At 46.7% G+C, this 21,214-nt stretch overlaps 9 protein-coding genes across 9 annotated transcripts; 5 read left to right on the top strand and 4 right to left on the bottom strand.

Annotated features, from left to right (window-relative positions):
• Positions 1-218: 218 nt before the first annotated feature.
• On the top strand, positions 219-577 carry PAAG_07593 (cytochrome-c oxidase chain VIIc; the record flags this gene model as incomplete). The annotated part of the gene is made up of 3 exons (XM_002790248.2): positions 219-393; positions 451-483; positions 552-577. The coding sequence occupies 3 exons, from the start codon at positions 219-221 to the stop codon at positions 575-577; spliced, it is 234 nt and encodes a 77-aa protein (XP_002790294.1).
• Positions 578-1,043: 466 nt separating this feature from the next.
• PAAG_07592 (elongator complex protein) lies at positions 1,044-5,520 on the top strand (the record flags this gene model as incomplete). The annotated part of the gene is made up of 9 exons (XM_015846269.1): positions 1,044-2,172; positions 2,230-2,322; positions 2,373-2,929; positions 2,981-3,134; positions 3,193-3,535; positions 3,594-3,871; positions 3,925-4,058; positions 4,123-4,402; positions 4,499-5,520. 9 exons carry the CDS (start codon positions 1,044-1,046, stop codon positions 5,518-5,520), a joined length of 3,990 nt encoding a protein of 1,329 aa, XP_015700752.1.
• A 269-nt stretch (positions 5,521-5,789) lies between these two features.
• On the bottom strand, positions 5,790-7,072 carry PAAG_07591 (diphosphomevalonate decarboxylase; the record flags this gene model as incomplete). The annotated part of the gene is made up of 2 exons (XM_002790246.1): positions 5,790-6,942; positions 7,008-7,072. The coding sequence occupies 2 exons, from the start codon at positions 7,070-7,072 to the stop codon at positions 5,790-5,792; spliced, it is 1,218 nt and encodes a 405-aa protein (XP_002790292.1).
• A 462-nt stretch (positions 7,073-7,534) lies between these two features.
• On the top strand, positions 7,535-8,440 carry PAAG_07590 (cytochrome c1 heme lyase; the record flags this gene model as incomplete). The annotated part of the gene is made up of 1 exon (XM_002790245.1): positions 7,535-8,440. The coding sequence occupies one exon, from the start codon at positions 7,535-7,537 to the stop codon at positions 8,438-8,440; it is 906 nt and encodes a 301-aa protein (XP_002790291.1).
• Positions 8,441-8,859: 419 nt separating this feature from the next.
• PAAG_07589 (SNARE domain-containing protein) lies at positions 8,860-9,785 on the bottom strand (the record flags this gene model as incomplete). Its single annotated transcript, XM_002790244.2, has 2 exons — positions 8,860-9,381; positions 9,495-9,785. The coding sequence occupies 2 exons, from the start codon at positions 9,783-9,785 to the stop codon at positions 8,860-8,862; spliced, it is 813 nt and encodes a 270-aa protein (XP_002790290.1).
• Positions 9,786-10,677: 892 nt separating this feature from the next.
• On the top strand, positions 10,678-12,452 carry PAAG_07588 (nuclear envelope protein; the record flags this gene model as incomplete). The annotated part of the gene is made up of 2 exons (XM_002790243.2): positions 10,678-10,784; positions 10,853-12,452. 2 exons carry the CDS (start codon positions 10,678-10,680, stop codon positions 12,450-12,452), a joined length of 1,707 nt encoding a protein of 568 aa, XP_002790289.2.
• Positions 12,453-14,085: 1,633 nt separating this feature from the next.
• Positions 14,086-15,225, bottom strand: PAAG_12430 (hypothetical protein; the record flags this gene model as incomplete). The annotated part of the gene is made up of 4 exons (XM_015847919.1): positions 14,086-14,424; positions 14,484-14,679; positions 14,740-14,911; positions 15,117-15,225. The coding sequence occupies 4 exons, from the start codon at positions 15,223-15,225 to the stop codon at positions 14,086-14,088; spliced, it is 816 nt and encodes a 271-aa protein (XP_015702458.1).
• A 1,657-nt stretch (positions 15,226-16,882) lies between these two features.
• On the bottom strand, positions 16,883-18,224 carry PAAG_12429 (hypothetical protein; the record flags this gene model as incomplete). The annotated part of the gene is made up of 5 exons (XM_015847918.1): positions 16,883-16,934; positions 17,061-17,251; positions 17,320-17,810; positions 17,899-18,076; positions 18,189-18,224. The coding sequence occupies 5 exons, from the start codon at positions 18,222-18,224 to the stop codon at positions 16,883-16,885; spliced, it is 948 nt and encodes a 315-aa protein (XP_015702457.1).
• A 1,169-nt stretch (positions 18,225-19,393) lies between these two features.
• On the top strand, positions 19,394-21,053 carry PAAG_07586 (cytochrome b2; the record flags this gene model as incomplete). Its single annotated transcript, XM_002790241.2, has 3 exons — positions 19,394-19,532; positions 19,615-20,793; positions 20,872-21,053. 3 exons carry the CDS (start codon positions 19,394-19,396, stop codon positions 21,051-21,053), a joined length of 1,500 nt encoding a protein of 499 aa, XP_002790287.1.
• Positions 21,054-21,214: the final 161 nt, after the last annotated feature.

Here is a 21,214-nt window from a genome sequence, read left to right as displayed (position 1 = left end):
CTTAGGGCTATATCACGTGGTTTGGACGGTCACGCTGAGTCAGCAAGTTTCTACTGGCTAAGCCAATGTTTCTTGAACTTCGTCGGAACGTTAGTTCTTCTGTATCTTCCCGTCTACGACACAACTCCAAGTCAATTCTGCCTCCACAGCATCCTCAAGGTACGGGCTAGTCCCTAGTGGCATCAGTCCGCTCAGTCTGCTGCTAACGGCCGTTCAAGATGATCGCTCAAACCGCAACCCGCGCGAAAATGGCCACCACCGTTGCCCGCCGCGGCTTCCACTCCTCCCGCCCGCAGATGTCCAGTCCTTTCCATTACCCAGAGGGCCCTCGCTCCAATCTCCCCTTCAATCCTTTGACGAAGTATTTCTTCTGGAGATACTGGGGCTTTATGGGTAAGTAGGAATTTCTCCGAATTATGTGGCCACTATTCGATTGCTAACAACTTGTAGCTGTTGGTTTCGGCGCTCCCTTCGCCATTGCTGGTAAGACTTATACACAAAGTACCATTATACATGTGCAGTGAAACACCACTAATACAATGATGAAATAGTCTGGCAAACTAAGAAAACCAAGTAAACGTGTTGGCAAGTGTATTTATTTGATCTGGACTGTGGTGATGTGACAAGGAAGATGTTCTTTAAAGTTCACTTTGATTGTTTGTTTGACTTTGTAATGTGTACATACATAGTTGCGGAGCTAGAATTACCATAAAGTCAAAATCTCCCATGTTGCCATAGCTAGAAATGTGTAAATTGCATATTATTGTATGGTGGGTGCTGTATTAGACTATTTTATAAGGAGTTTTGTGTTGGTTCTCGGCCAAATCATGGATGTAGTAAAAACTTGTTACTCACCCAAAAGAAAAATTGAGAAGCACATTTATTTATTTCACCTTCGCTTGAATTACATCCAAATATCCCAACCAAGAACTCCATAATAGACTATGACGCCGTCGCCTTAAAACCAGACTGTATGGGATAGTATTTAAAATAAAAATTACGGTGTTATCGAACCTAGGTACGGCGCATACGCTCAATATAAAATGCGCAATTTGAGGAACATACACCTGCGCGAGACTCCGCTTGGGGGGGAGCTGCCTCTGACTGCAACGGCATGGGATCCTGCGACGGATTCCATCCTTTGCACATTTGGGCCAACGGAAACAAGTGCTGTCATTGAACTGAAACGAAAAGTGCAGGATGCAAACGTGGAGGCGGAGGATATCCAGTTGATCACCTCCTGGGATGCACCATGTCCGCTCCCAGATTTGCAACATGACAGAGTTTTATCATTGCAGTATTTTGCAGATACTTTAGTTACATGCCTTGTGCTAGAAGGCGGTGATATCATAGTTGTGCGTGAAGACCCCCAACCGGGCGAGGACAAAATTGAAATCGTGGGGTCAGTTGACGTGGGAATTACAGCAGCGGTATGGTCTCCGGATGAAGAGCTACTTGCAGTCACCACCAGGTCCAACACGCTTCTCTATATGACAAGGGATTTCGAAAATGTGGCCAACATTGCATTCACAAGCGACGATCTCAAGGCGTCGAGACATGTTTCTGTTGGCTGGGGAAAAAAGGAGACGCAGTTTCAGGGCAAGAGAGCAAAAGCTCTGAGGGACCCCACGATCCCAGAAAAAGTTGATGAAGGGAAGCTTAGCGATTTTGATGACAAAAGGACTTCTATCAGCTGGAGGGGTGACGGGGCTTTCATTGCTGTGAATAGTATTCAATCCGATAATCGCCGTGTGATTAGGGTTTATTCGCGCGAGGGCATTTTGGACAGCGTAAGTGAGCCGGTGGACGGGGTAGAGGGTGCGTTAAGCTGGAGGCCATCTGGAAATTTAATTTCTGGAATACAGCGATTGGAGGACAGAGTGGACGTTGTGTTTTTTGAAAGGAATGGACTCCGACATGGCGAATTCACGTTACGCTTAACCAAAGAAGATATGACCAGCTGGGCATCGAACATTAGTTTGGCATGGAATGTCGACTCCACTGTGCTTGCTGTACAATTTAAGGATAGAACGCAGCTGTGGACGATGGGAAATTACCACTATTATTTAAAACAGGAGGTCCCTATTTCTGTGGAAGCGGGATCAGGAAGAGAGCTTCAATGTTTCCGATGGCACCAGGAAAAAGCATTGCGTTTTGCTGCCGGGTCTTCTGGTACGCAAATATCCTAATTTCCTAAATTGACTCACTGAGCTAACACAAAAATCATAGATACGATGTTAGATACTGAATGGGTTTTTGATGTATCGAGAGGATCTACGCTTACCCCGGGTGATTTTGGGGCCGTTGCTGTTGTCGATGGGAGTGAGTTGAATTTACTCCTATTATTGAATATATGGCTAACTCGGAATTAGGGTCATTAAAAATAACGCCATTAAAACTGTCCAATGTCCCTCCTCCAATGGCTGCCTATGATATATCTCTGGAGTCTAATGCAATAGATGTCGCATTCAGCAAATCCAGTTCCCAATTTGCAGTCCTAACCATGACTGGGATTTCCTTATATGCCTGGAACCTTAAAGCCGTCCCCGCTGCGGACCCTGAACTTAAAGTAATTTATCCTCTCCTGAATGCATCATCGAGACCCAGACGAATTGCATTTTTGGAAGAGAATGAGCTATATGTTCTGAATCAGCGCGGATACTTCCAACAAGATATAGAAAAGACGCTCGTCAACATGCAGGAGACCACAATTGTATACCAGTCAAAGGATGGGAACATGCTGTCTTCTATATTTCCCAACACACTGCAGAATTCTCTGTGGATTTACCAGGAAGGGCGCACTAGAAATCCAGGCTTATATTTTAAGCTCTCTTCAGAGGGGCCCAGCGGGCTTCTGGAGGAGATTCTCCACGAGAGTCCGACCCAGAAAACATGCTGGGTCAATGCAATTCAGCTCCCAGATGGACAGGTAAGCTTTTTGCAGAAGATATTCTCACTTCGGACGGCGCTGATTGTGTAGGATATTCTCTTCTCCTTATCGAAGTCTGGAGCTCTATATGCAGATAAGCGACTCCTTGCAAAGAACTGTACCTCATTCGTAATCACCGGGGCCCATCTTATTTTCACCACAACCCAACACCTTCTGAAATTCGTTCATTTATCTAAAGTAGATGGTATGCTCCTATCCCCTTGGATATATTGTTGAATATCTACTCAAATTTATGGTGACAGAACTTGATATTCCCGGAGACATTCCTGAAATCGATGAAAGATGTCGAAGCATCGAGCGAGGAGCTCGTCTGGTTTCTGTCATGCCCTCGATATTCGCCGTTACCTTACAGATGCCTCGTGGTAATACCGAGACCATTTATCCCCGAGCGCTTGTTCTTGCCGGAATCCGCAACTATATCGATAACAAAAAGTATCACGCGGCATACCTTGCATGCAGAAAGCACATGGTGGATATGAACATTCTTCATGATTATTCCCCCGCTCAGTTCATGGCGAATGTTTCCATATTCATTGACCAGGTGAAGAAGGTTGAGTACATTGATGAATTCCTCTCTCGATTGCGGTATGCTCTCTCTTCTAGTCATTCTCCGTAGGATTTATATGTTGACACTTGGTTGTAGGGTCGAGGATGTTTCTGAAACGCTATACAAAAACACCCTTAAGATAGCAGTCTCTGATATTGGTGCCACTGATGTCACAAACGAGGTAGCGCCTGGTGATGCTGTAAAGACAGCTTCAAAATCCAACAAGGACAACAAAGTAAATCAAATTTGCAATGCATTCTTATCCGTGCTGAACAATCGAATCGATGCCAATCTTCAAAACCTTGTCACCGCCCATTTGTGCAAATCACCCCCTGACCTGGATTCTGGGCTTCAACTTGTTGCGAAGCTCCGGGGTAGGTCATCCCTCCAAGCCATATGAGAAAAGATGAATCTAACCTAGTCTTAGAACAAAACACGCAACAGGCGGAGGAAGCCGTCGAGCATATGTGCTTCCTCACTGATGCATATAGACTTTACGACCATGCCCTAGGCTTGTATGATCTAGAGCTAACATTGATGGTAGCCCAACAAGCCCAGAAGGTGTGTTCTATGCTAATAGGAATTCCCTAGCCTTTAGAGCCACAGGCATACTAATTTCACCCAGGATCCTCGAGAGTATCTTCCATTCCTTCAGAAGCTGCAAGCGATGCCAGAGCTTCGCCGTCAGTATGAAATCGACAATCACCTTGGACGAGTCCGGAAGGCGCTCAAGAGCCTGTATGCACTTCATGCGTACGATGAACTGAAACTCTACGCCATCAAACATACTCTATACAGCGATGCCTTGGAGCTATACAAATACCAGCCCGAATTGCTTCGCGATATGTCGCAATTATATGGAGACTATCTGTATGACCAATCAAACTATAAGGAAGCCGCTATCAGTATGCTCCACAGCCCCTCCACATGTGATATCCTGTTAACTACAAATCAACATGCCCCTACACAAGTAAAAACGTTACGAACTAACACACCCCAAGTCTACGAATCCCTATCCGTATACGAACCTGCCTACCAATCCTACAATCTCGCCCATCAGTGGCGCGAATGCCTCTACTGCGCCAGCCTCGTTCCACTACCCGACACCCAAATGACCTCCCTCGCCCAATCCCTCGCCACAACCCTAACAGATGAAACAAAAGACTACATATCTGCCGCCCGCATCCATTCCGAGCACCTCCACGACATCCCAACCGCAGCCCGCCTCCTCTGCCGCGGCAACCAATTCGGGGAAGCCTGTCGTCTCCTCGCCCTACACGGCAAACAATCCCTCATCAGCGACATAGTCGACTCAGCCTTGGGGGACGCAATGGGCAGCATTATCGACCTGCTTGCAGATTGCAAGGCGCAGCTAAACGCCCAGGTTCCCAGGATCGAAGAACTGCGTGTACGGCGCGCTACTGACCCACTGGGTTTCTACGGCGGGGATCCAGCTGCTGGTATGGCAGAAGGTGGGATCGATATTCCAGATAACATATCCCTGTCAGCGACAGATGCCACTACAATGGCGGGCAGGAGTATGTTTACGCGGTATACCGGTAACACCTCTTCGTCGCGCCAAAGTAGTAAGACAAGACGGCGTGAGGAGCGCAAGCGCGCCCGTGGGAAGAAGGGAACTGTTTATGAAGAAGAGTACCTAGTTAATAGTGTGCGTAGACTTGTTGAGAGGGTTAATGGTGCGGTTGTGGAAGGGGAGACGATTATCCAGGCGTTGTTGAGGAGAGGGATGAGGGAGCGGGCGGCGCTGGTGCAGCATCACTTGGATGAGGTTCTGGGAATGTGTAGGGATTGCTTGGATGATGTGTTTGAAGCGCCTAAGGAGGCTGTTGGTGCTGATGGCGTTGATGCGAGGGGTATTCTTGGAAATGGCGATTTGGGAGGCGAGAGACCGCCTGGTGGGGATGGAGTGTTCTGGGATAGCTTGCAGGAGATTGTTCGGGGCAAAGGGAGGGAACGCCCGGTTGTAAAAGAGTTTCAGAAATTGGCTATTCTTGGAGGATAAGTAAGGAGTTTTCATGTTCAGGGTTGTCAAAAAGGAAACAAGTGAATTGGAGAAAGCAGCGTAGTCATGTTTCTCCCCTTTTTAGGTATTAACATTCCTATGCAAATCGCCTAATGAAGCTATATAGATATATTGAAATTTTTGAAATATTTCAATGGGGCCGCTGTTCCTTCTCCCAGATGCAAGGGGTATCTATGACTGAAGATTGTTTTGTATTCCAGTAAAACTTTCTTGCTTCCTTTTGCCAATAAAATATGTGTGACATGTACCTAATTGGCGCCAGCCAAAATCTCACCCGTTTCGCTAACAAGGTGTCGATCTACCTTGATAGGGCCCTCACCAACACCAGTTAGAACAACAGTACTGATGCCATCCCTTAACCCAGCAACAGCCCTCGAATCCAAAAGTTCCACTGGAATGCCTGATTTTACTTGTTTAACCGCATCCCCATACACGCCATCCCAACCCCGAGTTTCAGCGCTGAGAATTGACTTAAAAGTCCCAATAACACGCTCGGATTCTTTTTCCAGGTAATATATAACCGCATTCGGACCCGCATCGAAGGTGTAAGCGCAGATGGTCTCGCCAGCGACACGGTTGATATCATGGACTATCCTGATTGCAGCACGGGACACATCATTGAGATAGAAAGTAGGGGGCCAGGTGTCAAGATTGGTGGCATGGAAATTATTGCTGTCTCTCATAGTAATTTCGGCAAAGCTGGGGAAATTCCGGTTCTGGATCGCGGCCTCGATGGCGGTCATTCGTGCGGGTACAACTGTTTCAGCACGGGTTGGGAAGAGGCTTGAAGTTGCCACAGTTGCTTGCATTCCTTTTGTGCTGGGCACTTCCTTTTGTGCATCACTAACAACAAGGATAAGAGCACGCATGTCGGGCCAGTGACTTGCTGGTGCCACCTCTTCTGCCAAGCTGTCAATGCCGTCTTCCAAAACACCTGCGCGCCATGCAACATATCCACCCATCATGGAGCGACATGCTGAGCCCGATCCCTGGCGTGCAATACGACTGAGGTCTCTAGGCGACTGGGGTAACTCGTAAAGATTGGCAATTGCGCAAACTAACGCAGCAAAACCAGCAGCAGAACTAGCGAGGCCGGCAGCGGTGGGGAAGTTATTCTCAGACACAATGCGTAGGGGGAAAGTTGAGAGCTTTGGTAGAGATGGGTCTGTATTCTCCAGCTGTTGGCGGAGAGCTCGTAGATCAGCCAGGCACGCAAGGGTTCTCTTTGAATCTTGAATGCTATGGGGTTCCGAGTTAAGGGTCAGAGTATCGCCTGCGTCAGAGGGGTAGGAAGGAGAACATGATGCAGTGGTGTATGCACGCAAAGAGCTTTGTGATAGGGTAACGGAAAGCGAAGAATTAGTCGGAAGATTGAGGACAGCATCTCGTTTCCCCCAGTATCTGCGAAAAGTTAGAGTAAGTTTAAATGTGAAGAATGAGGAAACTTAGTGGTCCAACTGGCTTACTTGATAACGGCGATGTTGACAGGTGCCGTGGCACTCGCACGGTAGACCTCAGTGGAATCAACCATGTTTGCCCCTTTTTCAATTGCGACTACTTGCAGGAGATACGCAGGACAATCTCTTGGTGGCCGTCAAAGAGCCTAAATGAAGATAAGGTGGGAGAGTTGTAATTTCTTTTTGTTTAAGTTGTAGGACAGTGAAATCAAAATAAGGTTGATGGAGGCTCTGTGGACGATTTCGAACTCCGAACCTTATTTAACTAGTTAACTAAATCGTTAACTATCAGATCGACTTGGTAATCGTGTTTTTTCTCTGAGCATGAGCCTCAGCTTCATCTTTAGTTTCAGCCGTAACCAACAGATGCGAGAGATACGACAGGACCTTTGAAAGCCAGTGGGATTCCTTTTATTGCATAAGGGAATATCAATTGCTACCTTCCCTATGTCGCAGATGTGAGAAGGAACCCGCTCTCAAATTCATCTTTCTACGTACATAATTATTTCCTTAACCTGCCCGGCCCTAATACTTCCATGGCCATGGGTGCCAACGGGAGTACTGCGAATCCTTCGGCTTCATCTGCTCCAGACTGCAGCCCCCAAACTACATGCCCTGTAGATCACAAAACTCGTGCTGTATGGCTTTCACAACATCAAAATCCCACTGCTCCTCATCCAAATCCCACAACCGACACATCTGCGCAACCCATCAGTGGCCCAAAGCCGACGAAATTACATAGGCCTCTATCTCGCGAGCGGGAAGTAAGCAGTATCCCTCGGGCATTGCCTAATACTTCAGCATCATCATCCTCATCCACTTCCGGAACACCCGCTCCTCCATCTCCATACGCTTCACCAACCTCAACCACAGCCTCCCATATCAACCCATCAAACGATGAAGCCGAAACAGGCCATGACTCCCGCACCGGAAATTGGATCTATCCTTCAGAGCGTCAATTCTTCGATGCCCTTTTGCGCAAAAATACCCCCACATCAGCCACGTCAGCGACAGACCTAGCCACCTCCGTAGCTTCAATTATTCCCATCCACAACGCCGTGAACGAGCGCGCATGGTCTGAGATACTTGCATGGGAATCTTCCGCCCCAATCTCGGATCCAGGTAGTCGAAAGTGCGGGGGTCCCAAGTTGTATTCGTTCCGTGGATTAGGTGTCGAGAGTCAGTTTCTGAGTCCCCGAGCGCGGATCAACGGGTGGTTAGGTTATCAGCGGCCATTCGATAGGCATGATTGGGTTGTGGAGAGGTGCGGAGGGACTAAAATTGAATACGTGATTGATTTCTATCAAGGAAGGTCCGCAGGGTCAGGGCTGGGGGCTGCTACCAATAATGGGAAGCTAAGTTTTTATCTGGATGTGCGGCCCAAGTTGAATACTTGGGAAGGGTGGAGGATGAGGGCCAGTCGGCTAGTTGGATTGGGTTGATGATATTACGTATCTCGTTTTACCTCTTGACAACGGAGTGTGCAAGTCAGAGAAGGGTCTATTACATATCTTGCGATCTAGTGACGGTTTTCTAAGGTTTTGTATTTGTAGATTGTGTGGGTGTATATATATTCTGGATTATCAGATATACGTACGATATTAACGATGGCAATAAGGACTTTAGTAGCTATGCTGGAAAACGACATCAAGAATAATCTATTCCTCAAAGGATCAACCCAAAAAACAGAAAACAAAGGGATCAATATATCAATCCGTTGGGAATCATAGGCACGTAGAAAATACAAAACGAAAACCAGTGGGCCGTAAATAAAAGGCAAATGCCATTCGGACAAGACAATATTAGGAACAGTTACAAAAACGAAACAAAGCGGAGATCAGCAAAACATGCACCAAACTGCTCAAGCCAGGGTGGCAGCAAGAACAATAATGACTAGAACAACAGCCAAAATCAACAGGAGGCAGCAAGCCTTATTACGCGCCTTCTTCTGATATCTGCTTGCGGTCCTCAGTTCAGAATCAGCTCCCCTGGTATCATCTCTCGTCCGCTCCACGTTTTCGCTAATCAAGTCCAGTTGTCCCCCTTGCTCGTGGACGATGTGGGCAACATCTCGGAAAAGCTCATTAAGTTCGCCAACACTCTGTTCGATATTTCGGATCTCTGCTTCGCGTTCTATAATTAAAGACTCCTGGAAGTCGACTTCGGCCTGGGATGCAAGGCGGGGTTGCCGTTCTTGGAGCTGTTGGAGAGACTGGCCTTCAGTTGGGGAGTGTGGCACGCCGCCATCTTCCTCCAGGGCGGTGCGTGCAGCTGTTGCGGAAGCTCTTTGCTTCTCCAGTGCACGGCGCTGGACAGATTGGAATTCCTCAAGGGTAGATTTAAACTCGGAAGAAAGCTTTTGCTGCGTCCATTTTTGGGAGGGCTTTTCGACATAAAAGGTAGAGGAGTCAGTGGGTTGATTGAGGCGTGGGATTGAGTGGAAGCTGCCACTCTACAACCCTAATGTTGTTTCCACATCGTATAACTATTACTCACATTGACATCGTCCCACATCTGAACCTGCTTGATACCTTCGCCCACTTCCCGAAATCCCTCCCGCGTCTCTTCGAGTAAATCATGTACTCTTTCCCGGACCCGTTCGGTATCTCGTTTGGTGCCTAAGAGGGAAATCTGGTTTGACAGGCGGGAGATATTGGACGTCAAAGTAAACAGTCTATTTGACAGAGACTCTGTCAATCTTTGGAAATCAGGGTCATCCTGGTAGTGTGACTCGTCCTGTCGTCTGGTTGGTTGCGCTTCGAGAGCTGAGAGGCGGTCGAATGACATGTTGGGGATGCGGGAAGGTCAAACAAATAGCGGAAGGACTAATAGAATACGCACACAACTCCAAGTCTAAGATAAACATTGGAGTAAAGCCAGTGATGGTAGCCGTATATCCAGGGAATGATGTCGCTTGCTACTACAGATGTTGCCTTGACGATGTCGAAGGATGTTCCCGGCGTCTTACGTCCAAGCGATGGGTGATCACGTAATATACCTTCAACGCCGCAGTTAGGCGCACTAAGCCCTAAGCAGACGAAGTGTGGCTGGTGAGCATTTTGTTGGTCGCATCTGTGGCTTGGCTTTGTTTTGCTGTAAGAACAACAGTTCTAAACTCCATACGTAAATCCATACATTTCATCGCTTCGGGCAAACGATCAAGCCATACAGTATCTTGCTTGTCAGTAACACCCCGGCGAGTTTACAAAACTCTCCAGATATGCTCGATGCTCCCTCACTTATCTCTGGCTGTGGAAAACTCGTCTCATTCAGCCATGGCAATTTTACCATCGTCGTCTGTGGCCCGCACAAGGCAGTATAGGCGGATATTAACTTCAATTCTACATCGCAAATTCGTCCATGCTTCAGCAATTTCCCTGGTTGCATGCTATATTGTAGCTTTTCTCATTGGCGTTAAATCTTCATGTGGGTTTTCTTTGTTTCCCACCCCATCCCCCCAAGAGGTATTGGAACACTCTGTAGATATAATAGTCTAACTGTGAGCTTCCCGTTAGTTTTCTGGTCATGGTTTCCCTTGGGCGCTTGCGGTGTTCGAACGATGCTCCTTTCTATCTCATGTCTTGCGATTTTTATACTCCGTGTTGGTCAGATGCACGTTGGAGCCCGGACAGCGAGGTCATCTTTTAGCTCGTGGAGACAGACCGTATTATCCTTTGCCATGTTCCAAACCTTTGGCTGGTATGTTTTCTCCGCATGGTGGTTTAGTGAAGTGTATATATGGTCGTCGTCGGAAAGCGCGGAACTTAATTGGGTCAAACCAGGAAGGTTAGTTCATTCTCTGTGTTGGGAAGATTCTTTTGCACCTCTATACTAAATGGAAATCATATATCTAGACCCTTTGAACGAGCAAAGCTCAATGAAAGACCGATATATCTTCATTGCTATTACGCCCTTCTAGCTATTTCTCAAGCTCTACTTCACCTCTATTTCGACTGGGATAGGCTCCCCATTCCCATAACCAAATCAGCAGATCAAAATACACATGCTCTAGAGCCCCCAACTGTCAAGATCCGAAAGGCTCTACCTCAAATACTCTACGATGCTGCAATAAGGAGCTCAGTTACATCTGTTGTGGGTCCTTTTATCTATATGATTTTCCTGCGACGCACCGCTTGGGGCTGGGCACTTTCTTTCGCAAAGCTTTTCTGGAATTTCCCCCGCTCCGCCGCGGAACCCCCAGGTTTCATTCCACCACTACATATTCACCTGTTGTTTCGAGCAGCTACTTCTGGTGCGCTTCTTGTTGCACTATGGCAGGTCTCTAATCTTCTATTCTCCACATTCTTGGGCCAAGCACCTTTAAAAAAGGGCCAGCCATTGACAAACCAATCCAAAGATCCCAATGGCAGCCTACTAAACGGGTTGAAGGCAAAGAAAGACATCGTCAAATCATTTGCATTCTGGGAACTCTGCTTAATCAGCCAACAGTTTCCTGAACGCCGCAAGATGATCTTTGCTGACATAGACCGTACCGGTGGTTCAGCATGGGGCCAAATTCTCGACGCGTCGGTGAACGTTGTCAAGGGGATGACCTCTCGAATAAACGAGTGCCGAAACCCAACACCACCAACGATTCCGGACTCCTCTCCACCCTCCCAAAAGCACGCAATTACTTTTAGCAGCAGTAGTAATGAGCAGCTAACCGTTATCCAAACTTTACCTCGTCTCTCCTCTCCACCAAGGCAAGAAAACATTTTCGTCGCCTCATCCAAACCCACCACCGGCCCAGCAAAATTAGAATCCACTTTCGGCTCTGTAGTCAAATCCTACGGCCAGTCTCCAGACTGGACACCAGCCGCGCGCCACCAGGCCCGCAACATGCTCAACCGTGCCGCAACTGCTGTCCTAAGTCCCGAGCAGAAAAAGCGCATATCCGCCTCTGCACAAGAACTCAAACTCCTCACCGGCCCATCCACCAACACGAAAATAGGACGACCTGCCACCCACCCTATCATTCACAAAGTCCTCAGCTCGCTCGTGGGCATGCCCTTCCGCCAATCTTATGCACGGCGACTACGCATTATCGTTCTTGGCACTCCGTACTCTAGTCTCGCCCCCATCGTCGACGTGGTGGAGTCACTTACCAGCCTCCTCATCGCGAGTCTGAGAGAGGACCAGTTCGGAAAAGTACAGCAGGACATCGCGACTGTTGTACGCCTGTTTACAGAAACCGTAACGGTGCTCGACGCATTTACTAGTGCTGGCGAAGGGGGGCTCGATATCCATTGGACAGATGTTGATTTCCCTTCTGAGGCAGATGGGGATGGCGAAGCGCAGAAGCAAGCGAGGAAGGTGGAGGAGGTGGAGATTATAAAGGAGGCGTTGAGGGGTGGTTTGGCGAAGCTGCTGGATGCTTTTAAGTTGTATTTGGAGGATGTGGGGATTCCGGAGAAGGATTTGAGAATGGCAAGGGAGGCGGCCGGCTTGGTATGAAGGAGTGTTATGTTTTTTCAGACACCCTGATGCTTTGTTTTTTTTTTTTTTTTTTTTTTTTTTTTTTTTTTTTTCGCATATATGTTTCGTATACACGGGGTAGTTTCTTGTCTGTTTTCTTTTACCCACTTTCTTATTTCATGGAATGTGAATGATGCAACAGAGATTGGTACTTAAGCATGACTGTTTTTGCCTTAATGGTTTCTGGCGCTCAGGGTGACACGAATATATGGCAGGAAGGAACAGGGAATTTTTTTTCTCGCCCTGTTGCTGTACAAATATTTGATTTCATATCTATTTTTTAAGCTGAGTTCTAGATCCTAAATCTTGTTTGATGAAAGAAACTTTTTGAATTGCCATTCCATTAATTGCGGACACACTTCCCCTCTTCTACTTGCTTACTCCTAATACCGATATTCAACGCCCAGAAAATATTCCCGTCTCACACCACCTCAGTGAAAAAGGGAAAGGCTCTTAAAATGAAGACGCTATTGCAGAATCGATCACTACTCCTAAGTAATAACTCCACAGCTAAATGAAGAGTCCCTACATAGTTTACCACTTGCGTCCACAAACCCTTCTATTAATTTTTATAAAATGCCCCCAGGACTACTGAATCAGAAGAAATTATTAATACACAACCACACATATACAGTGCAAACAACATTAATTTTGCCACCCTGTTTCTTTTCCCCATTACAGCATTAGACCATTCCCCACCGAATTTTCACGCCGATCAAATCACCTGCATCCATATCCCGTCAGCTTGGCAGTTGTCCCGAGGAAAAACTATTCAACAACAAAAGAAAAGACAACAGCCGGCAAACACTCCATAGGTAAAAATACAATATGCAGGGAGAAGCAAATTAGACAGCCGCACGTGGAAGACCAAAAGGGAAAGGAAAGAAGGATACTAGACGTGGGACAAGAAAGTTAAAGAAACGGTTAGCTTTTGTCTAAGTGGGTGGTGTAAAGAGAAGGGCTGAACAGATAATAATTTCGACGGACCACCGTAGGTGCCCACGGTGTACCAGGTATAGGTAGGACTACCACGATGGGATGATCAAATCATGAAATGTATTTATCGCAGGTTGATTCAGATGCTCAAAGGAATGCAAACGGAGAAAGAGGTGAGCAAGGGAAAAAAAAAAAAAAAAAAAAAAAAAAAAAAAAAAAAAGAAAGAAAAGAAAAAAAGAAAAGAAAGAAAAGAAACAAAGAGGAGAGAAAGAGAGAACCAATCCACTGTTAGAAGGCGGTAGATCGAGCTTCACATCCAACATCCGTAACGCCGGGTTCAATGTTGAGTCGTATTTGAGATTTCTTTCCGTTTCGTTTCGTTTTCTTTATTTTTTCCCCTCCGGTGACTTGAGGTCCCTTTCCACATGCTTGAACCTCCGGAACCCAACCTAACCAGCTATGAATAACTCCTTTAGTGACGATGTGTACCAAGGGTGAAAAGGGAACGCCTTGCTTTTGCTGTTGTAATATCGACCCATACCCGGTAACTCCTTGCTGAAAAAGAAAGAAAAAAGGCAAGCTTAGTTGAAAGATAACTCCATTGCTCAACGGGAGTTAGTTGAATCCTCTTTCTCAGAGGAAAATAGCTGCCAAAGGAGTCCAAGCGGTTAACCTCTAGATGGTGTTGACCCGGTGGAGTTCCTCTAAACTTGCGCTGAAGTGGCTAGGAGGTGCACTTTCAGCATTTGGAAATTGTTTGTCGGTTGCCCCGACACGCGATTTGTCGACTCTATTTATATCGATGTTGTTGACTGGGACAATGGTCGGAAGCCATTTGCGAGCTCCCACTTTATTGGCAAGCTCTGAGAGGACATCTGCACTGAATTCTTCGATATAGTTCCGGTCCAGTGCACGCGACTTCGGTATCGAGTATTTCTGATATTCCTGAAGCGCGGCAATGACTGACCAGCCTTGAACTCTGCGAAAGCAGGCGACAATACACCCAGTTCGGTGCTATGGAGGAAGGATCAGACGTTTAATAAGTATATTAATTTCGAGTCAACATTACGCACCTTTCCCTTATTGCAGTGAATCAAAAGGGGATGATTTTTTGGGTTCAAAATGATCTTGAGTACTTCTACAACTGTCTCATAGGGCGTGGAGACCTGCGGGACTTTGTTTGCCAATATAGGGATAATATAAGATGTAATTCCATTCTTGCGGATGAATTCACCATAATCGGGGGACCATTCTTCGTCCACCAGGATACTAATTTGGGGATCAGTATAAAAAAGATGATATCGCAAAAGGTAGGGAATGTTAACTCACATGATAGTCTTCAGATGAAGTTTCGCAATAGAATCAAGGTGAACTGGCAAAGGGAAGCTGCTTCTGTATACACCTTTAACTATTTCCGCGAAGTTGTCGGGTAGGCCGGCTCCGTGCGGCGTTGGTGGACGGCTTGGTCCGCTTTCAAAACCACTAGTGAGATACCCATTTTCTGTTGCGATGGACGGTCTCTAGTTAGATAAAAATGCCAAGGAAATACATAGATGGTTTTGTTGAGCAAGAGAGTTGGCCACTCAAGTCTCCATCAAACACGTATATCAAAATATATATATATATATATATATATATTATCAAACGCAAAAAAATGGAGGTATAGTGGATAGTGGATAACCTTAACTGCATAGAGGGAGGCATACCTTGCTTTTCGTCTTTGATTACAATGTCCAAGGGAGTTGAGGGAGCCAGATCGGGCATTTTGTAACAGGAGGACTGAGCGGGCATAGTCCCGTGAGCGGATTTCGCCATGAGAAAACCGCTGTGGTTATGAAGGGTTCCGGGGGAGCGGGAAAGGCGGAGAAGGGGAAAGAATCGTCCCGTCAGAGGACTCGGGGGCCCCGGGCAAGACGAGGACGATAGAATAAAAAATAAGTAAAGTTGGAGAGTTACAACGGCATATCAGGGACTAGGGCCAGGAGTTGATAGCTCGATCTGGGAACTATTTCTGGACGGCACTCTTGGCGTGTGTAGATCTGATGTTAAAGAAAATTTCTCGTCGGGATTGAAGAGATATAAGTGGGATATATCCGGGGGGGGGGATAGAGAAAATGAGGTAGGGAAAAAGTGTAGAAATAGGGGAGAAGCGAAAAGGAGGAGGAGCGTAAGAAAAGAAACAGTGTGAGGAAAGATGGGGGAGGAAAGCTGCCTCTCCCACGTAGGAGTGTTTAAAACGGAGTCCTATGTTAACAACATGACTAGAACTTGGGTCGTGGAATCCAATATAGATGGGCCTTAAAAGAGTTTCTCTGGAGAGAGAAGCCGAGAGTTCCTGGAGCAAACAACGCTGTTTGAGGTCTACCTATATGGGCAGTGTCGAGGTAGCAAGTCAAACGCTATCCGTCGACATTACACGAGGACTGATAGAGCATTCGTTGGGGATCCATGGTAACGGAGGTGGTTATGACGAGGGCAAGCTTCGTGGGAACTCGGGGGGGGGGGTTGCTCCTGATGCAGTGATGAAGGGGCCAAAAGGAAGAGAGCTGCAGAGTGAAGCTGACGGGAGGTTTCGAGGTTGAAGATAGTCGGATGAAGTGAAGTTGAAGTTGTGTCGGTTCACGCGTAACCGTGGAAATGATGGAACAGCTCCAACGAACACCAAGCTCGGGCGGAATAGGATATTCCGGACCCGGCCCTGCTGGTTTCCATGGATAAAGGATCTTGGAACTCTAGCTACCGTCACGTGGTGTCAGCGCATCCCATGGGCTGTGGCATAGTCTTTGGCTATGTAACTTGCCTTCTAGTAATATTAGTTACCCCCGTCTTTAAACCGTTATATTGTCTTGTTTGAAACGAGTTAGCACTACGACGACAGGATATAAACCATCCATTCATATGACTGTAATAATGATCTCCCACAACAGACCAATAGAAATAGTGGCAGAACCCTTGGAAAATTGCAAAAAAGGCGACGAATAAGCAAGAGATATGTTGTGTTAGAATCATACAGTATCAGACCATCTGCTATTATTAGCAGTATTATGGAATCGTTTTAAAATAACGCCATTGCATTTTAATTGTTGCATCAACCTATGACGGCTACCTACGGGCGTGCAAACTTGATAAGGTTGCCAAAATCCTGGTAAAGGTGGGGAAGGCTTGCAGCCGACTGGATAAATAAATAAACGAAGGAATGCGGATGGCTTTTCAACTGCAAGGGAATCACAAAAAGCAATTACTTGCTTTTTCTGGTATGACGGAAGAGGCAACCAGGACAAACCCAATTTTTATACAACGGTTTCCAGTTCCATGTCTCTATATGACGAGGTTGGGTTAAACAAAAAAGATCCAACTCCAGGGACGTAAACTAAAAATGCACACTCTATTCTAAAATGATATGTCGAAGGATATCGAAGCAACACGTCAGGGGTATCGTGGATCTATAGATCGTTCGTTTTCAAATGTTTTCTCAAGAGATGTTTTCTCCCAGACCAAACATCTTCACCGAATTGTTCCACGTACTATATCGAAAAACATTATTCCCATTAACAAGAGAAGGCCCAACCCACAATAATGATATTGTGAAAGAAAAAACAAAAAAATAAAATAAAAATAAAAATAAATAAATAATAAAAAAAATAACTTACGTTTCGCAAACCTCCTCAACGGGGATACCCTTTATTTTCGCAACTACCTGTGCAACCTGGCAAATGGTCACAGGTTCATTGCGGCCTTTTACCATACACCCCTTTTGCCATTTCTCCTTTTTAAATGACTTGGGTAGTGCTGGGGCGCCTTCGAGGTATTTAAACGAGGCATGTGATGGCCGAATTTCGCACTGTATAATTAGTCAACAGATGTATCACTCGCAAAAAGAAAAGAACGACAGCGCAGAGCAATACAAACCCACGGCCCATCAGTTTCAAGTTGCATCCGCTCAAGCGGCATAGCCTTAACAACCTCTAAATTCTCTTCTGTCTTAAGGCTACACCCATTCACGCCAATATCCAGCCCCAATTCAACCAATCTCTCCATCTCCTCCATAGTTCCAGTAAAACTATGAACAAGGCCTCCCTTTGGCAACTTCGCGAGTCGCGGAGCAAGCAACCGCTCAAAGTCCTCGCTCGCGGCTCTGGAATGTAGGAATAAGGGTAATTGGATCTCAACTGCAATATCCAGCTGTGCCTCGAAATATTTCAACTGTGGCTCCTTGGGCGAGAGGAAGAGACGGTCGTAGTCCAGACCTATCTCACCAAAGGCCGTGGCATGGCCGGATTCTTTAGCTTCCAGCGCTAGGGTTCGCAGCTCCTGTAGCATCTTCTCCGTGCCTCCGGGGTAATGCTCGAAGAGTTTTGCTTGGCAGGGATGCACGCCGACGGTGGCATAGCAGATGCCAGCTAAAGGTTTATTTACAGGTTAGAGAGACTACTGAATTCATACTAATGTAGTTTGTAAGATTGGGGATGCACCCCAGCAGCTGCTTACGATGAGCTTTAGCAATTGCTACAGCATGTCGCGACTCGTCCAGGTCAGAGCCTGTGACCATGAGTTTCTGACAACCGACATCCAGTGCCCGCTGGATTATATCATCCAAGTCGTCCTCGTGGATTTTCCTCCCGTGATAGACACCGGTGAATACTGGGTCACCTAGGTTTATTGCTACCTGTTTAACAAAGGAACTTAGCAGCCCTTTTTACCCAAAGACGTCGATCGATATAACGTGTTAAACGACTTAAGCTAGTTACGCAGATCAGGCTTGGCTGTTGCGAACCTACGTCAGCGTATCGCAGCAGTTTGCTGGATTCTCCCATTCTGGATAGAGTGCTTTGACTGCTCGCGGTTCTATGGCTTTGCGGAAAGCTAGATTTTATACTCCTCCCTAATGAACCATTGTGTGACAACGAATGCTGATGGACTACATGAATACAGACACGTGAATAAGTACAATTTCATAAGTCCATGAAGGTCCGTTAGGAATATAACATGAAAAGGAGGCTGCGACGTCACCTTACCTTGAGGAAGGGAAGCTCTATAAAAACTTGACGACGAAAACACTCTGTACGGTAAGATGGATGTATAGAAGTGAAAATTTGCAGGATAAATTAACCTGATACAAGAGGCTCTCAGGGTGTAAGGATGTATCATTTGCCCCCGAATTCTCGAAGGTTGTTGATATTGTTGCAATGGTTGTCTCCCGTAATTATACAAGCAACGAGTTGATAACTCGTCAGTTATTCGACGTGGTTAAAATGATAGTGCGGGAAATAGTATTTCCGAAGCGGCTGGCGTTGGAATTAAGCCATTTTTACCCCAATTACTAGCGGTCAAACGGACTATAGTTCCCATTGTTCCACTACTTCCACGGCCACGGATCCCTTATTAATATGGATCGACCCGTAAACCCGGAGCAGAAGGATTACGGGGTTTTTCTCCTTAATTCCTGACACCCGGTGTCATTATCACGAACAGTTTGTTTGGTGGCTGCAGGTTTCCCCAGTCCATTGGAATTAATAATGTCGACTAATTCCCTCCTGGCATTCTGGGCGTCAGCCCCCTAGCCTATCCTGACAAGCTTTCATCGGCTAAGCTATCGGCTCTCATGGCGTACGGTTAAAATATCACCTCAACCTCGTGTCCATTATTGATAGGATGAATCATTGATAGAACAACTCCCTCCATTTGGATGGTCCATATTTGATTATTTGTAATTTATGCTGAGAGCGGGTGACTGCACCGTCTTCTTATATCATTGGCTATATCCCAGGGCAATGATAAATTGCTAAATCACGGCAGTTGTACAGCACTCACGAGTTACAATTCGATTTCCGTATTCTGTGGCTTGACTGACTGTTCTTCATTTTATTGATTTTTTATATGCTGAGTTTTCAAGGGGCCTGTCTATATCGCACTGGTTAAACGAGGAAGACCGTCCTAAGCTTTGGCTGAAACAAAAGAAAGAGGAAATATAATTCTATCAACCATGTCAAAATTTCACCGGCAAACTATCTCTACACGGGAAGTTGGTGCACATAACATGTCCAACGATTGCTGGATTGCTGTTGAAAACCAGGTTTGGGATGTGACTGATTTTCTCTCCGAGCATCCTGGAGGACCGAACAGTATGTGTTCAATTATTCACCGTATTTTTTTTTTTTTTTTTTTGTGCTGTACGGTGCGAACCTTACTAATTGTCCTCGGTAGTCATCCTCAAATATGCTGGACGAGATGCAACAAAAGCATACTCAGAAATCCATCCCCCAAGTCTTATCCAGAATAACCTGCCCCCTGAAAGACTCAAGGGGTTTATTGACGAAAACACCATCGACGATGAATGGCTCAAAGAACCCCCAGAACAAAACATAAAACGCACCTCATCATCCAACGAAAAGCCCCCTCTAACCACCCTCATAAATGCGCACGACTTTGAAGTCATCGCCTCCAAAACCGCCACCGCAAAGACATGGGCCTTCTACTCCAGCGCCTCCAACGACCTCATCACCCGTGACGCCAACAAATCCTTCTTCGACCGCACCTGGTTCCGCCCCCGTGTCCTCCGCAAAGTTCGGAATGTAAACACCAATACCAAAATCCTGGGATGCGACAGCAGCATGCCCCTCTTCGTCAGCCCCGCCGCAATGGCCAAACTCATCCACCCGGACGGCGAGCTCGCCATCGCCCGCGCTTGCGAGTCCAGGCTCATCATCCAGGGTATCTCAAACAGCGCCAGCTACTCCATGAAAGACATCACTGCCGCAGGCCCACAGGCAAACTACTTTTTCCAGCTCTATGTCAACAAGGACCGCCCCAAGTCCGCTGCACATCTGCATGAGTGCTCCGAAGACCCGCGCATACGCGCTGTATTCATCACCGTTGATGCCGCATGGCCCGGCAAGCGCGAGGCGGACGAAAGGGTGCGTGCGGATGAAAGTATTAGCGTCCCCATGTCAGAGCAGTGGGCGCGTAACGACTCACACGGTGGCGGCTTGGCCCGGTCGATGTCTGGATTCATCGACCCGTCGCTTTCGTGGGAGGATCTGGTGTGGGCGCGCAAACATACGCATTTACCCCTTATACTTAAGGGAGTGATGTCTGCTGATGATGCGATGTTGGCGATGAAGGCGGGCCTCGATGGGATTCTGCTTAGTAACCATGGAGGTCGCAATTTGGATACCAGCCCGCCGGCGCTTCTTACGCTGTTGGAGTTGCATAAGCGCTGTCCGGAGATCTTTGATAAGATGGAGATCTATTTGGACGGCGGCATAAGGCGGGGTTCAGATATTTTGAAAGCTGTTTGCCTTGGAGCGACGGCGGTGGGGATGGGCAGAAGTGTGCTATTCGCTACGAACTATGGGCAGGAGGGCGTGGAGCATTTGTTTGATAGTAAGTTTTTCCCGTTCGCTATATTGCCTACCACGCGCTATTTATACAGTGATTGTTTAACTAATATTCTCAAAACAGTCATGAAAGATGAACTCGAAGGTGCCATGAGACTGGTGGGAATCACGTCACTGGATGAAGCGCGCCCAGAACTCGTCAATACAGCCGATATCGATCACCTTATTCCTAATTCCGCTTCGCACCCGTATGCTCGATCTGTCTCCCGTGGCTCTGGACGGACTGGTCCGCCGTCAAAATTGTAGAATGGAGGTGCAGGCAGGTCGAATCTATGGAGACTTATTTTTAACTGCGCACGTGTATAGAACTAGATGAGGTCTCAGACTAGAGGGTGTCTTTGGGTTTATTCTATCTATATATATTTTGTACTTTGCAACTAGATTATATATTCCTAGCATTACTATTT

The sequence above is a fragment of the Paracoccidioides lutzii genome (genome assembly GCF_000150705.2).
Source record: "Paracoccidioides lutzii Pb01 unplaced genomic scaffold supercont2.26, whole genome shotgun sequence".
Lineage (NCBI taxonomy): Eukaryota > Fungi > Ascomycota > Eurotiomycetes > Onygenales > Ajellomycetaceae > Paracoccidioides > Paracoccidioides lutzii.
Note: the sequence above shows the minus strand (reverse complement) of the source record. Positions and strands in the feature narration are given on the sequence as shown.